This window comes from Notothenia rossii (assembly GCF_949606895.1).
Source record: "Notothenia rossii genome assembly, chromosome: 9".
Classification (NCBI taxonomy): Eukaryota; Metazoa; Chordata; class Actinopteri; order Perciformes; family Nototheniidae; genus Notothenia; species Notothenia rossii.
The window spans coordinates 12,125,821-12,142,134 of NC_136907.1; the positions used below are offsets into that span (position 1 = coordinate 12,125,821).

At 37.9% G+C, this 16,314-nt stretch overlaps 1 protein-coding gene across 1 annotated transcript in view; it reads right to left on the minus strand.

Moving 5' to 3' along the window:
* Positions 1-15,713, minus strand: part of b3glctb (beta 3-glucosyltransferase b) — a 30,062-nt gene extending 14,349 nt beyond the window's left edge. Inside the window, exons 1-10 of the mRNA XM_079647850.1 lie at positions 15,533-15,713; positions 13,186-13,223; positions 13,053-13,092; positions 12,350-12,459; positions 5,210-5,286; positions 4,955-5,066; positions 4,625-4,761; positions 3,919-3,982; positions 2,622-2,738; positions 1,426-1,495 (exon numbers count right to left, since the gene is read on the minus strand). Of these exons, the coding sequence (XP_079503976.1) occupies positions 1,426-1,495; positions 2,622-2,738; positions 3,919-3,982; positions 4,625-4,761; positions 4,955-5,066; positions 5,210-5,286; positions 12,350-12,459; positions 13,053-13,092; positions 13,186-13,223; positions 15,533-15,593 (826 nt within the window). The 5' untranslated portion in view covers positions 15,594-15,713. The remainder of the gene's footprint in view (positions 1-1,425; positions 1,496-2,621; positions 2,739-3,918; positions 3,983-4,624; positions 4,762-4,954; positions 5,067-5,209; positions 5,287-12,349; positions 12,460-13,052; positions 13,093-13,185; positions 13,224-15,532) is intronic.
* Between the last annotated feature and the right edge of the window lie 601 nt (positions 15,714-16,314).

The following is a 16,314-nucleotide window of genomic DNA, read 5'->3' on the forward strand; positions in this document are numbered from 1 at the left end:
TGGATGACTGCCTAGGAGAGAGCGCAGAGAAGCGTGTAAGACTGCGACTCTGCCTCCTGGTCTCAACTCCAGTTTGTCATGGATTAAGTCCACAGAGCCCTGAAATGTTTGCCGAAATGAGATTTGCACCTTCCAAAGTAGGATGAATGCCGTCTCTCTTAATCATATATAATCAATCAAAATACATCTACTTTTAAACACCATAAACAAACTGTAGTAACATTAAGGATGAGAATATTCAAACAAAATATCAGTGGTGAAGAGAAATCACATATTTACTAAATACTGAGGTACTCTTAACTACCACTTTCTCTTAAATCAGCCCTTTCTCTAAGCTTATTAAAAACTTAGCCTTTTGCAATATTCACCGTCATGTAGCCCTCCTGTTGGATTTATTTCATGTATTTGGTTGACTGTCATTGTTCTACTTGTAGCTATCTTGTATCTATCTGGTTGGTATTGCCATCTATGTTTTAACTTTGTTTTAATATTTGCTATATATTGTATTGTTCTTTCACCAATGTACAGAACTTCGGTTAACTGTTACTAATATTGAGCAGCACGGGCTCTCCTCAGGGCACGGTCCTCTCTCCCTTCCTGTGCACAATCTACACATCAGACTTCATACACTGCTCACAGTCCTGCCATCTGCAGACGTTCTCAGATGAGTCTGCCATTGTGGGCTGTATCAGCAGAGATCAGGAAGCTGAGTACAGGAGTGTGGTGGACAGTTTTGTGGAGTGGTGCGGTCGGAACCACCTGCAGCTCAACGTTACTAAAACGAAGGAGCTAGTGGTGGACTTTAGGAAGCAGAGTACCGCCCAAGCCCAATTACCATCGTGGGCATGGATGTGGACATTGTGGACAGTCACACATTTCTGGGTGTCCACATAAGAAAGGCCAGAGTCGCCTGTATTTCCTCAGGAGACTCAGGTCCTTTAACGTCTGCAGCACTATGTCGCAGATGTTTTATTACTCGGTGGTGATCTTCTTTGCTGTAGTGTGCTGGGGCAGCAGGGTGAAGACAGCTGATGCCAACAGATTCATCAAGCTCATCAGGAGAGCATGCTCTGTCCTTGGAGTGGACCAGGAGTCGTTGGCAGTGGTGTTGGAGAGGAGAATGCTGAGGAAACTTCTCAACATTCTGGACAACGAGTCTCACCCCCTGCATGCCACACTGGTTTCTTACCACAGCACTTTCAGCCATAGACTGAGAACACCAAAGACCACCACGGAGCGCCACAGGAGGTCTTTCCTCCCAGTGGCCATCAAACAATATAACTCTTCACCCTTCAGTAAAGGGAACTGAGAACTTTCAATCTGTCAATATAAATATCATTACAAAACACTCGCTGCTATATAACATGTGCAATATTATTATTATTAACAATGTTTAAACAGTTCTTGTCGGGAATAGGCACACACCTCGCTCTGAGTGGAACTTCTGGCAGGTTTTCACAGCAACAAAAACATCTCTCTTTGACACCGGGTCTCCCTAGTAAAAGAAAGAAAGAAAAAACAATGTTGCTTTTTATTTAAAAGAATGTGTTTTAGTTGTAAAATGCCAAGAGGTGCAAAGGTGAACCCACAAACACAGTGTGAGGTGGAACATACATTGAATGTTACGGACTTAAAATAATGTCCAGATGGTAAAATCAGGCACATTAGGTCCTAACAGCGCTGTCAGGTGTTATCATCGACTACACCTGTCAATACTCTATTCGTATTCCAGCAAAAGACCAGCAGTAATTGGGATTTTAATTCTTTTTTTGGATCTGCGACACTTGCAGAATATTTACAAACTTCAGACACTTCCTGATGATGCTTGACACTAATTCCTGTGAGATGATCATCATCAGATCTAGCGCTAAATTATTAATGTATTCCTTGAGACAGATGGTCTTCAAATGTATGCTCCTTTCACACATTGCCCGATATACGCAGACAGCAGAGTTGATTAATACAAAAGTCATTTATACAGCAAAGTGTTTTATTCATAAATAGTGTGTCATTATCATATAAGAGGACCGTAGTGAGAAAAAGGAGGAAAAAACATATGCAAAATATGTGGAAATATACATTATGAGAATGATTATGTGCATGAAAACCAAATCTACAATTACTTATAAGTTATTCTTTTAAGTCATTTTTTTTTTTAAATCGATGTACATGTAAAATGTTCTTTAAAGCAGATTACAAAAAGTAAAAATGTTATTCAGACTTGCCTTGTGTGGGTTGTTTTGTTTAACACCTTTTTCTTAATCTTGCTTTAAATAAATGCTGCAGCGCCCCTTCCTCCCACTCGGCTAGCTGTCTGATTGATTTCTGTTACGGCCTTCAGGCCGGGCTTACTCATCCTGCAGGACCTGATTATTTGTCAGCCTGCATAATAGACTTTGGCACCAGCGACGTGTGTAATGTACTCAAATTAAACTCAGCCGGACAGCTGAGTTATAAATGTGATTCAAGATGGTGGATTAAAAGAAGCAACCCTGAAAGAACACCTTGAAGTCCTCATTATATAACGCTCAGAAACTCACATGCTAATACAGGCACACTTTTCAAGAACTTAGTGCAAAGGTTTATGAACACCACATTTTCAATGTAATAAAAGTACATACGCAGTTGGGAAGGTAGGATGTAAATGTGGTGGCACAGTTGTCTCTCGTCTCTGTACAAAACTCTGGAACTGCCGTCAGCTTTGGACCATTTCCTTCTTCCCAAATATACAAAGCAACCTAAAAATAAAAGAAACAAAATAAAAGACAAATGTTGGGCTTATGCGTAATATTTGAAACAGTGATTTGCATTTACGGGTAAGGCAGCTCCTCGAATTGTAAATGACTGTCTTTAGTTTTCTGGCAGCTCTCAATGGGTAAGTCATATACATTAATTTCGATAGTGACTTATTTATTCTGTACAATCATTACCCACAAGTCAATTGACATTTTCAAAGGAGGGCACACAGCTCCAAGTTTATGAATAATGCATGAGTAACATTACGAATAAATGTATTTAATAGTTGTGAAGACGGGGGAAGTAAAGCAAAAAACATCACTTTAACTTTGAATGAACTCCCGTATCAGAACAAATTTAAAACAATGTTACCATAACAGGGCCGGCCCTGACCAATTTGCTGCCCTAGGCAAGATTTTAAATTAACACAAATACAAAATTAAAACCTATAATTGCAAACGAAAACCATTATTTAAAAAAAAGAACAATTTAACATAAACCTCTGGTTTTTACTGTAATTTACATTAATTACAGCAGAGGGACCTGTGCGTAGTTCTGTTAAGATAAGATAATAGGATGTTGATCCAAAATCGGGAAATTGTTTTGTTATGAAATGTAAATAAAAAAATTGTTTTAATTTAATTTAATTTAGTTTTTATTTAAATAAAAATGTTCGGCGCCCCCCATAGGTTGATGCGCCCTTAGCATTCACCTATACTGCCTATGCCAAGGGCCGGCCCTGTACCACAATGTAATTTCAAACTTTCCAAACAACCGGCTAAAAGTTTTTCCCACTTTCAAAGTATAATTTTAAAATGCTCGACGTGAATACTCAATCTCCCTCAACACACATTAATACACATAAGTAGATTCATTCAGAACTAGTCATTTTGCATCAATAATATAATAATAAATATAGCAGAAGCTTCAGGCATAGAAAGCTGCAGGAGCCTTTTCAACAAAAATCTACATTCTGGGAGAATATTTTCTATGATTTATACACGTCTAAGCGTTTTATCTCAGCAGGCAGCCAGGAAGGTAACACTGGAGTCACTTTTCACAGCAGCTCTAGAGGCGGAAAGTAGAATTTTAAATAAAAACAGCGGTCCAATAGTTATCCTAGCATAGTGATAAGCAGCAGAAGGCACGCATATTCAGAAATTGGAAGATGATTCAAGGTACCTCGTGTTTCAAGTCGATGGTGAAATCTGACTTCAGACTCTTGTATTGTATCCGCTCAGCGAGTCTGAAACACATTAAATAGAAAGATGCTGAGAGAAGAGAAACAGCAGAATACAAGTGGGAACTTTTCCCAGGCCTGTCACAATACCAGATTTATACAGCACCATTTTGGCAGAATTCAATAAAGAAGCATTATTGTCATCAATGAAAGTTTAAGGAAGAAAAAACATGAATGGTAATGCTATCAGTCAAAGTCATCTTTGTCAAGTTTGCATTTGTCTCCTTTAAGCCAAAAATAATGAAGTGAAAATAATAATACATTTCATTTATATAGCAGACTTTAAAAACAACGTCATCTCAAGGTGCTTCACAATAAGCACGATAAGGAGAAAGTAGTAAAATAAATAAAATACAAAGTTATCTAAGGAGCATATTGAATAAAATATGGTAATGTGAAAAAAGTTTAAGAGCCTAAAAGTTTAGGATAACCAAAAAAAAGAAAGAAGAAAATACAAAAGTCTGATGTAAGACACACACCATCATGTGTATTACGAATATATTCAAACGTATTCCACTTGTGTTTATTTCCTCGTCTCTTGTGATAGTGTGTTATTTAAACAACCTTGAGATTTCAACCCTTTCAAAAAAGGAAATAATGAAGAAAAGGAGACAAACATATCAGCAACACATTCATGCGCACACACACCTCTGGAGCAGCGGCGTGCTGAGAGCCCAGCCTGCGGCGGGGTCCGGATAGCTGAAGGAACCGAGGTCTTCAGAGAACGCATAGTGGTGGATAATGGAGGCTTCGTCGTCATAGAGAGGCTTACCCAAGAACCACTCCTGAGTTACAAAGAGGTGCACGGGAAAAGAGGGATATGAAAAGAAAAGTTGCTCAGTTATTTTTTGTCATTAGTGCTTGTGCATCAGTGCAGGAAACTACATCACCATATGTTCATTCATGTAGCTGGAAGGGCTGTTTAGTACACCCAGTAAGTATTGTTCAAAATGGTGTGCATGTCAGAGTGCATCTCACCTCCTGGACTTGGTATCTGTGGAGGACCTGCAGCAGAGCAGACAGTGTGACTCTGGTTCCTTCCTCAATGAAGAAAAACCAGGATGCTGATTGGCCATAAAAGGCAGAGAGACTGGAAACATCCACACAGAGCCATAAACTTCATGCATTTATTTTATAATCCAGGAATCATTAAAGCCAAACGCTCAATGAACGCTTATTGAATCTGATTTGATGAATTTGTTTATCATCCCCATGTGTGTGTTTAACACTCACTGAGGAAGCGCAGGGAGGATACTCCAATCCCCTTCATAGTCTGATAACTCATGGAGAAGAAGAACGACTGGAACTCCCTGCATGGAATACAAAATTATTTTTCATTGTTTAATATTTTCATCATCTCAAAAGGACTGGAAAACAGAGTTAACATCGTCAAGGTGAACCGGTCACTTAGAGCACAAAAACTCTCCTACATCTTCATCTCTGTATGCAGCCGAGCCATGAGGGTAAACCGTTACTGTTTGTTGAGCACATAAGATCCAAATAAAGTGTTTGTCTCTTTAAATATTATTAACAATCAAATGGCTATTTATTTTAACATATTGAATTTTAATACTGCATTTTATCCGTGTCATTTACCGAAATGTTTTCAAGGATTCAAGGCTGTTATTATCATTTGTACACAGCTACAGTGTAGTTATGTCATCTCTCGCAAATTATGTTAGTTTAGTTAAGTGTTTTTGTCAAGTTATTTTCCCCTTTAATTATGAATAGTAACCTTTCCTCTCGTTTCAGATACTCTGACCTCCCTTCCTTGTGTGTCTCCCACTCCTGTGATTGTCGACCACGCCCCTGATTGTTTCCACCTGTTCCCCATGACCTGGTGTATTTATTGTCTTCGTCTCCCTCTGTCCTGTGCCAGTTCGTTTCTTGTGACAGTCTACCAGCGTATCATGCCAGAAAGAATCCCAAGCAGAGCTTTGAGCCACGTCTTGTCTAAGTATTCATAGATTCATGCTCCTAGTGTGTTTCCTCATTGAAGTGATTTTGTTTTGTTAGTGTTTTTTCCTCATTAAGAGTGACTTTGTTTTTGTTTACCACTGTCGTTGAGCTTTGGTTTGAATAAAAACTTTTTTTGTTAACCTGTGTGAGTCGTGCATTTGAGTTCAAACCCGTTTATTCAGTCGTAACAAGTTATGACAATGAAAATCTTAGGTCACAGGCTATGCTATTCCCTTAATTCCTGTATACACAAAATGAGTACAATATTTATCAAAGGATCAACCAAGGTTTTTGTGGGATACGCAGATATTAAGTAAATGTTGGGTAAATAAATGAAGCCAAATCCTGATGATCACTGCCGACACTTATCTAAAAATAAGACATAGCATGAGCTTGATTAAATGAAGGTGTTACATCCTACTGAAAATATCAATTTGAGACCCCGTTTACACGAGAACAAAACGGGTTGGATCCGCATAGTTTCTCTTGCGTCTAGCCCTTTCATTTACACGAGGCCGTAACAAAACGATAGAAACGGACCCCACAAACGATAACGGGTCCCAAGGTGGATAGATTTGCAAACGAAAGGCTCTGGGGGGGTCCAATGGCTCCGTGTAATTGCCTCTATACGATCATTTCCTGAAAAAATAACGCTAGCCCCGCCTCCCCCCACCTCTCCTGCTCACCCCCGCCTGCCTCACACATCCGGGGGGGATCTTATACTCGCTGCTTTTAGTGTATTTTGTGGCGGAAGTTACAGCGCCAGTTACAGGCCCGGCATATGTCCTACAGCGTTTCCAGCGTTCTCGTGTGAACAGACACGTCAAATGAAACGAATACGTGTGAACGGAAGACTTTTTTGAAAACGCATACTGTGCATAAACGCAAATGTTCCCGTGTGAGCAGCACCTTAAACTGTTTTACATCACTGTGTTTCAAGAAGATCTAACATCAAACATACTAATGCCTTTGATAGACATCATGTACCCCAAGATAACCAAAGACAACAAATGTCCTGCTGGAGAATGATTTGAATTGTTTACCGCTTGAGGGCAGTGTACACTAATGATCATATCCTTGCAAAACAGGTGTACAATTAAAGCATACATGACAGGAGTGAGAAGAGCACAAATTGGTTTTCAGAAGATTTGACATAAGAGCGAGAAATCACACAAAGGCTTCAAGATTTGGATGAAATTATTAATGATCCACTGTTACTGATGAAACATATCTTGACACGCTGACAGGAGGCGAGGATTCGATCCGGAACATCTTGAGTGACAACATCTGCTCATCCATCCTGTGCACTGTTTTTCTAGTTTGGTAACAGACTAAATGAATGAGGGCAGGGGAGTTGATTCAGACGCTGTTTCTTACAACTTCCTCCTCTCTAAGTTCAGAAGAACGCACACATCTCACTCTCTCTTTCACGCGTTACTCATAGGACTATGACGATGAATGTAAGTACAGATAAATATAGGTTGGAAATGAAGGTTAGCGTATGACCCTTACTTATCTCCGCAGAGGTCAAGCCCCTAATTTGGTCACATCCATGTTTATTTCAAAGAGTGTTTGTCAATGTGTTTTATATAATGTTATGTAAATAAAACATGTAATGCAGAACTCAGCGTCACTCTCACTGTCTCCCTGCAACGCATTGAATTATTCAGAGAGGTGTTTTTGTTCCTTCTGGAAAAAGTAATAAAAACTGTCGGTATAGGGAAATATAATTCCACAGCACTGAAACAACTCAGGCTTTAAGATGATTATGATCTGATTAATTGTATTATTATATCAACATTTCACTAAAACATTTTCAGCAAAGAGTGCATATCATTAATCTTCATTAGGGAAGGATTTATTTGCCTTTTGAATTAGACTTCAGTAGCCTAAGCTAGGAGAAATTAATAAATAATCGTGAAATTAGTGACACTATGGAAAAAATGATTCAATTTTTAAAGCCATATTAGGAATAAAAACTATTTATTATATACATTTTTGGAGGACTCGTATGTCTATGTAAAGCTAAGGCTAAGATGAAATACCAGAACATACTTGATAACATCATGAGTCTGATCAAATAACTGATATTATTTTTAGTTTCTGGCGTGACAGAACGTTTTCGTAATTTTACTTCCACAGTTAATTGCACAATTTCCCACAAAGGAAAGATAATATTCACTGAAAAAGTAAAGTAGCTTTAGGGCTTCCAGTTCCCACAGATACTCACACATTGAGCGTTTTCATGCAACCACTCCACTTCAGATGCTGAGAGTGTCAAATATGGTTATTAACATCTGCTGTAAGTGTGGTGAGATGTGAGCGAAGAGAGCTGAGAGAGCAGCTGCCAAATGACGGGACTCTGTAATGAAGCTGGATGATGAGGCTGAAAAGGCTGATTTAAAAGCCTGCAGTTACAGCCAACAAATAAAGAGCCAAATGTGAGACGTTTATAAGTGTCTGTCTCTTCCTTTGAATGATAAGCCAGGAAAGATGTGAATATAAATAGGTGTTAGAAATTACACTAACATTACAATTGAGATGTAGCTGTTAAAATATTGGCGACATCATGACCACAGCTGTGCAAATATAGATTACTCTATAGCGAAACAATCGATGTTTTGTGAAATAAACAATAAAACAGCCATATGCCCCCCCCCCCCCACAGACAATAAGCTGTCTGTATGCAAGTCAGACAGGAAGCTGAGTTAATGTGTGTTTGCCGCCTTTAATCACCTGGTTAAACATTGAAACCGTGACGCACATTAGTAAAAAAAAAACGTGACGCAAAACCTAGCTTGTTGTTGATCACAATCAAGATCTGTGATCAACATCAAATCTAGATAAAGCTCTCAGTCATTTTCCTCACTTTGACAAATCGCCACGTCCTCTGAAGCACACAAGCTGAGATGATTGAACACTTATCAATATGCTGTCCAGCACTTTCAGGACCTGCAGTCAGCGGTGGTCTGTCGGGGTCTCAGGCTATAATTCCCAGGGTGGACCTATTGCTTATTTTCTTTTTAAGTTTCAAGTCTGTTTTACTCTTAATATGCATGTACCGGTAAATGTGAGGTTAATATCTACATTGCTACACATGTTAGGGTTTTAGTAAGGTAACTACTTTAGCACTTAAAATATGTTTCAATCATATTATTATTTGTTTTTTTTATTGTCTTATTTTATGTTATTGCTTCTGATGTTTTCTTTAGAATGGTTGTTTATTTATTAACTGCGTATTGTGTAATCCTTATCTTAATGATCCAACTTTATATTATTTGTTTGTAATCACTGGGCCATTTCATTTGTGTATTATTTTTCACAGTCTTTATCCATAATTCTCTTTTTTCCTCTTTCTTTTTTCATTTTCAGGCTTCAGCCGCTTCATTGACTTTTAATTCAAACAAAAGTTACGAGAATCATGCAAGTTCACCAGGAACGACCTGGGGCCCCTTTAGGGGGGTTTCCTTCTGAGATGTCATTGCAAATCGTGCATTGGTCGTTTAAAGAGAAAGAACTGGTTGCAGTCAAATTATGAGACCTGGCTGTGGTTTAAAGTTTTTTTTATCATTATGACAAAATGGGTTCCTTGAGACATTTACTAATGGTATATGGTCACAACAGTTCAAGATGCAGACCACAAATATTATACATATATAACACCATTTTGTTTACATTTAAATAGACAAGCCACTAGTTACATTAATGGTTTCTCTTGGATTTGTGGAAATCTCTTTTTAATTCATACATAAAACTTCCCTTTTCATACCTGTTATTCTTTTCCAAAGTTATGTTTAAGAGACATTGAAGTCAAGACTTTCCTAATCCAAAAATAACCTTTGCATTAGAAAGATTAATATTTAATTAGCTAAAATACATTTTGATCAAATAAGTTCATGTTTACAGAAGTAATAATGATCTGAGAAAATTAATCGAGATGTAACTCCTAAAATTTGATTGATGCTCTAAAGATACTTAAAATCTAATTTATTTTTGATTGAACTAAATTAATGATCATATCGCAATTACCTCAAGACTGCGGAGGTGGTGCACGTTTTTAACTTTTTCTGAGTGTCTGTAGACTCCCTTTCAGATTTCTTGAGCCATTTTCTGTACATTAAGTATACTGATGAATTGCTCTTCACAGCTCTCATGCCCTTAACAATAATGTAACAAGCCATTCATGATCAATTGGAATTTATTGCCGGGCAGCTCACTCATTTTATAACCATAGAGCCACACTGATGTTTGTCGACATTCTCATTAACTGCATTATCTTTCTGTCTCAGATAGAAATTGGTGCGGTCACCCCTCAAACCATAACCAAAACCAGAATGCGGCTTCAAAACAAAAAGAAACAGAGATTTCAAATATACTCAGTGCTCCCACTCTGTCGCTGCTGAATTACTCACTGATGCATATGTGATTTAAAAATGTCTCCAGCTGCCGCACCACATTTTTTGTTGACAGACTGCCGTGTGATTGCAGACGCATCAGGTCTCCCCACTTAACACAGGAGAGGGACTCAGAGAAAACAACATGTGAGATGGTTAAAATCATTATTAGATGTCTCAACCCTGAGACATTTTTGTTTCTTTCTATGTAAGAATCTTTCAACAGAGCCCCTGCTGACTACCTTCTGCCATTATTACTATGATTTTCTGGATTGAAAAAGAGTTTGGAGGAAGAATACAAAAAAAAGTATCAATGTATTTTTGCTTCAAAGGAAAATCAACAGCTTCTCACTGCAGGCTCCCATGTCCATATTTATGTCGTCTCATCTCTCCATTTTCCTCTGAGCTCAGGGAGGGGAACACTACAGCAAGGAGGACACCTATCGGTAGCCGTGTAATAAGACAGCTATGCAAACTCCCACTCCAAAAATCAGTGACACACAGTAAAAGCATTGTTATCCTGTCTGCTGTTAAGAATAAACTGAACCTTCTTGAGTCCTTAACGGCAATAACAATATTAATTGTTCTTAACCATTACTGCTGGTAATAAATGTGACTCAAGCGATAGGATAACTAATTAATGTCCTTTATATTAAAAATCCCCATTAAAGCAAATAACATTTTTTATGTTGTAGCCCATTTACTACTAATAATGTTTACTTTACATAACTGCTGCTAACCATGTTTCATATGAGACTGTACAGTTGCTTTGACTGAATAAATAAATACTTTTATATTGATAATCATTAATGAAGTTATCATTTAAAAAGGGAAAATTCACCTTCATGAATGGTTGGATGGAAAATCCAGAGAATCCATCCAATACCTAAATTACATATTTAAAATGTCAACTTCATAGTGGCTCGAGTTGAAAAGTCACCATCATTAGTAGGTTTTACCCTCTGGGACTGTCTGCACACAATGTCCTGGTGGTATATCCAAACATTTCTTAAGAAAGTCTTAAACTAAATATTATCTCTTTATAATTTTGTATAATAAAATATAGGGTGTAAAATGATCATAATTAGCATATGTATTCAAGAGTTACCAACATTGTATTGTGTGAGTTCATAGTAATTCTAATGAGGTCATCCTTGAGTCCAATAAGATTAAAGCAGTTTTCTTGCAGGCTCTCTTTAAATATCATGTTTATTCGAATGGGAAAGATGAATAACCTGAAAACATTTGGCCAGTTAGTCGGCATTATTACATAAACTAACCTCTGCATTGTGAAAAATGTATTAGATTATTAAAAACATAACTCTATTTTAAAGGTTACAGTACCCCTTTTATTATCATAGTATCTTGAGTTCTATCATGATGACAGATGGGTCACACATGAGGACACATAAGACCAGATCTAAGATCTAAACCAGGGGTGTCCAAACTACGGCCCGGGGGACAAATGCGGCCCGCAGGCCATTTTGAATTGGCCCTCAGTTAATTCAAAAAGTATAATGATATATGGCCCACAAATTAAACTTTTGCTTGTCTGGTATTGTACTTCTTAAATATATAAGTAAACATATATTACACATCATTCATGTGTTAATAAACCCACTTTCAAATGAATTCCATCAAAGTTGAAAACATTTTCTAACAAATCTAAATCTAATAACTTATTTCCATAACCAGCTCGAATTATACCCTTCATATTTCCTCTTATGAGCAGTCTGAGGCTTCTATTTTAAGGAATTAGCTGCAAAAACAATCAATTAAACCCTCGGGAGAGCTGTGACGTTGGCTGTTTTTTCTTAAAGCATATTCAAGTATAAAGCATAATTTACCTACATTTGATTTATTTTGCTAACTTATAACTCAACTTATGAGGCAATATACCTCTAGTGAGTGGCCCAGCCCTTCGTATGTTTTTCTATATGTAGCCCTCGGAGAAAAAAGTTTGGATACCCCTGATCTAAACCCAGCAAAAGCTGTTAACCGACTGCCTGCCAGATGTTACCTGTCCCAGCTCAGTGGCCTGCTGCAGAAGCTCCACCTTCCTCTGAGCAGCGTGATGGGCGTGGAAGGTGTTCCTCTGACTCTGGATCAGTAGCACCACCTCCTCCAAACCTGAGAGAACATGGACACACAAGTTAAGAGGGGTGACAAAAAAGGAAAGGCAAAGAGACAAAAGGAAATGTGTGACATACACTTCGAAAGTGTGTGTTCTTGACAGGAAAACCTCAAAGTGATGACATAAATTCACAAAGTCACTGTTTCCGGCAAAGATAACCACTCTCGAAACAACGGCTCGTTATTTCTACATATCAGTTTCGGTATGCATTGGACAAACAGAATACAACAATAGTTAGCTAAATACCTTTGGATGGTATTGTGTTGACATTGGACGGTTCCAAGTAAGCCTCTTTTTTCAGTATATATACTAAATGAAGCCAGTTGGCCATAGCTTTATATTTAGGGTAAAACATGAGTCCAATCAAACTTTTCATAGAACTATAAGCAAGAAAGCAAATAAGTGTATTTAACTAGTCCTTCCTTTAATTCAATCCACAACCTCAAAGATGTTGGTGTCTGGGATGAGCTTTTCATTCCCATGCTCTCGATGAAATCATTATCATGCATCGAATAATGGATTTGCTTTCCTAAACTTTGTCATCTATGAACAAAACATCAGACCATCTGTGGTGAAATCCCTCACTCACCAGCAGGGCCGTGTGCAGTGTGCTCCTGATGCTCTGCTGCCTGCGGGGATCAGAGGGATCTGGTTTAGTCTGACACACACTGCTGAGCCACATGATGAAGCGTTATCACAGCCAGAATCTGGGCAACACTTACATGAGCACGACCTGCGTGTTTGTCCCCAGCAGAGGAACCTTTAGGGCGTGAAAGAAGAGGCAACATTTAGTCATCAAAATGCATACATTATATTTAATGACATGAGCAGCCAGTTATTCTTTAAATTCATTTGCAGGGGATATCGGAAAATACATTTACAGCAGATGCCATATTGCATTCAGAAATGTTTGCCTGTTTATACATTTTTTAATTTTTGTAAAATATCTTTGGGTTTTGGACTGAATATGTGATATTGAGCTCTGAGATCTTGGCACTGAGTCTAAAAACTATAGTCTAGTAAACACTTTAACCAATAATGTAAATAATTGTTAGTTGTTGCTAAATATTAAGCACATGTTATATCAATATAGTTCCATCTCTTGGTCTTTATAAATGAAGACAGGAACCACTTTCACAACACTTTAAAGTCTTGACACATCTGTAACAGCGCGACAGCCCCAGCAGCAGTTCTAGTTGCAGCAGTAGTAATAGTTATTACTGCACCAACACCTCTTCGCTATATTAACAAAATAACAAATTAGACTTTGTGTCCATGACTCAAAACAAACTTTGAAGCCAGGACAGATAGTTGCAGAGCTCAGTACTGTAGGCTTTGTGGGTGTGTCATACTTGACTTGAGAGTCACCGGTATACTAGTGAATAATCATGTAGGCTAGAGGCAGAGATATGACGGGAAGTCAATGTGCATTTGTGCTATTATTAGTGGTGTGCAAAGCCCATTTAGTTATTTTCCTGAATCAAACCTTACAAAAAATACTTTTCATACATGGTAACCCTAACCCTAAAAAAAGAAAAACATAACATTTCTCCAGATCTAACCACAAAATGCTTCTGAGTGCTGTAACATTGAGCTGAGAAATAGGTCATGATGAACTAAGATGTGAGCTATGAGGTGACTCATGCAGGTCTCTATGGGACTGTCTGATCTAATGCATTTTCATTAAACATGAATCTATATGTGTACCACCCGGGGCAAAAGAAACCAGCAGGTGCCTGCTGTGAATGCATAAAGGAAGAACACAAATAAGTATATTGCAGAGGTAAACTTCATTATGACAATCACTGTTGCTATTATGGTAAATACATATTAAATACATTACCACCCATAATCAACCTGAAGGCTCCCTTTCACTGCAGACATGTTGGCATGTAAAGGATGGTCTGGTATGGGAAAAGCTCTCTTTAATAACATGAATGATACAGTGTTAAGGAAATTAAGTAAGAATGTATCATCATTGAGGTACTATATTACACCTGCACTATTCCTGCTATCATTAATAAAGGGAAAAGTGTCAATAGCAATCAAATGAAAGACCATGAAAACATCTTTAAAGAATCTTGTGCATTTCTGGAAAATTCTTAAATTACAGGTCTTAAACACGTTTGGCTTTTCCAGTTGTCTTTTGAAGGTAATGCACACTCATGGCATGTCACAGAAGTTTTCACTCAATTTACCTGTCTCTTTTGGCCTGTATTAAACTGTATTTAACCAACATTTACATCACCCTTCTTTTGGATTTGTTAATCCTGTTAGTTTAGGACACAGCTAACAACTTAATGGACCCTTTTCACGGGAGAGATTTTAAATGGACCAATAAGGAAAAGCCCAGGTGGAATTGATCATTTTAACCTCTTTTACCTGAGCAGAGGCCTCACTGGCCAGAGGAGTCACTGGGTGTGCAGGTCTTCTTACTTTTTAGCTTACTATTTCAGCCGTAGACAAATATCTGGCTGCAAATAACCTGCATGTGCTGTTCATTATTTACTAATAAGAAAATATGGCAATTGGACCACGGCGTTATAGACAATGTCAATTTCACAACAAACTAAATCAGCATGGTTTGTAACTTCATTAAACAATCATCTGTATTCTTCCCATGCAAGCTTCTATGTGATTCTATCAGTGCACACTCTTCCTAGAGACATATTTATCATATATTTGATTACCTTGACATGAACAACTGTTAAATCGTCTTGTTTACAAACCCCATGGGAGCACCTGCATTTAATTGAGAGGTGCGTGAAGCTGTCCACTATAACCTCCCCGGGCACTCTTTTCAATTTCAAATTAAAAGAAAATAGAGAATATTTTGTAGCAAAATAGATGCCAGGGTCTCACTGGAGAATAACTTAAGTCTGTAATTAAACATGAAATACATCCAGTTTAACATTTTTAAACAACAATGCACGTTTCGCCCTGTTAAATTACATACATAGTTTTACTTTGAAGTACACATCGAAGTAACTTCCGGTATTTGTATCATGCATAGTGCTAGCAATTTAGCTTACACCATAGCTATCTCCACAGGGCATTGAACCCACTTACCAAGCCAAAGAAGAAGCACCGCGACCAGTTTGCATCCGCCCACCACATAACGATGAGACATGGCTTCTGTGGTTGCTGTTCTTTGTTTTTATATCACCGTGTTTTCTAGGCGAACTGGAAACACTGGTTAGCTACATTCCTGTACTGGCAGAGCTGGGCTGCAGTGACTGTTGGAGCAGAGCTGCAGTGACCTCTAGTGTTCACTGGTATGTTATGTTATGACACATTGGCATAGTAGTAAACCACAATGTTGCTTCCTTCTCACTTTCAGTGGTGGTGGTCAAAGTCAGAGGTGGGAGAAGTACTCAGGTCTTGTACTTAAGTACAACAAATGAGAACTACCAGAGTGTAGGAATATTCAGTTAGAAATAAAAGTCCTGCATTCAAAATGTTACTTAAGTAAAAGTACAAAAGTGTAAGCATCATAATATATGTATAGTACCAAAAGTACTCCGACATTTAACTAAAGTAAAAGAAGCATCAATATCACGTTGCTTTTTGGATTCTCTGTTGTAATTTTTCCATTTAAAAAAAAAAAAACTATAGCCTACTCCTGGGAGACGGATCCCTCCTCTGTTGCTCTTCCATGGGTTTTATTACATTTGTACAGATTAATTGTGGGGTTTCTTTGGTAGTTTTTCTTTTAGCGCTGCAACTCTAAGGACAGGGGGTATTGTATGCTTTACACACTGTAAAGCCCCTTGAATCAAATGTGTAATTTGTGATAGTGGGCTATATAAATAGAATGTGATTGAGTCATTGTAATACCAAAGAAATTCCAA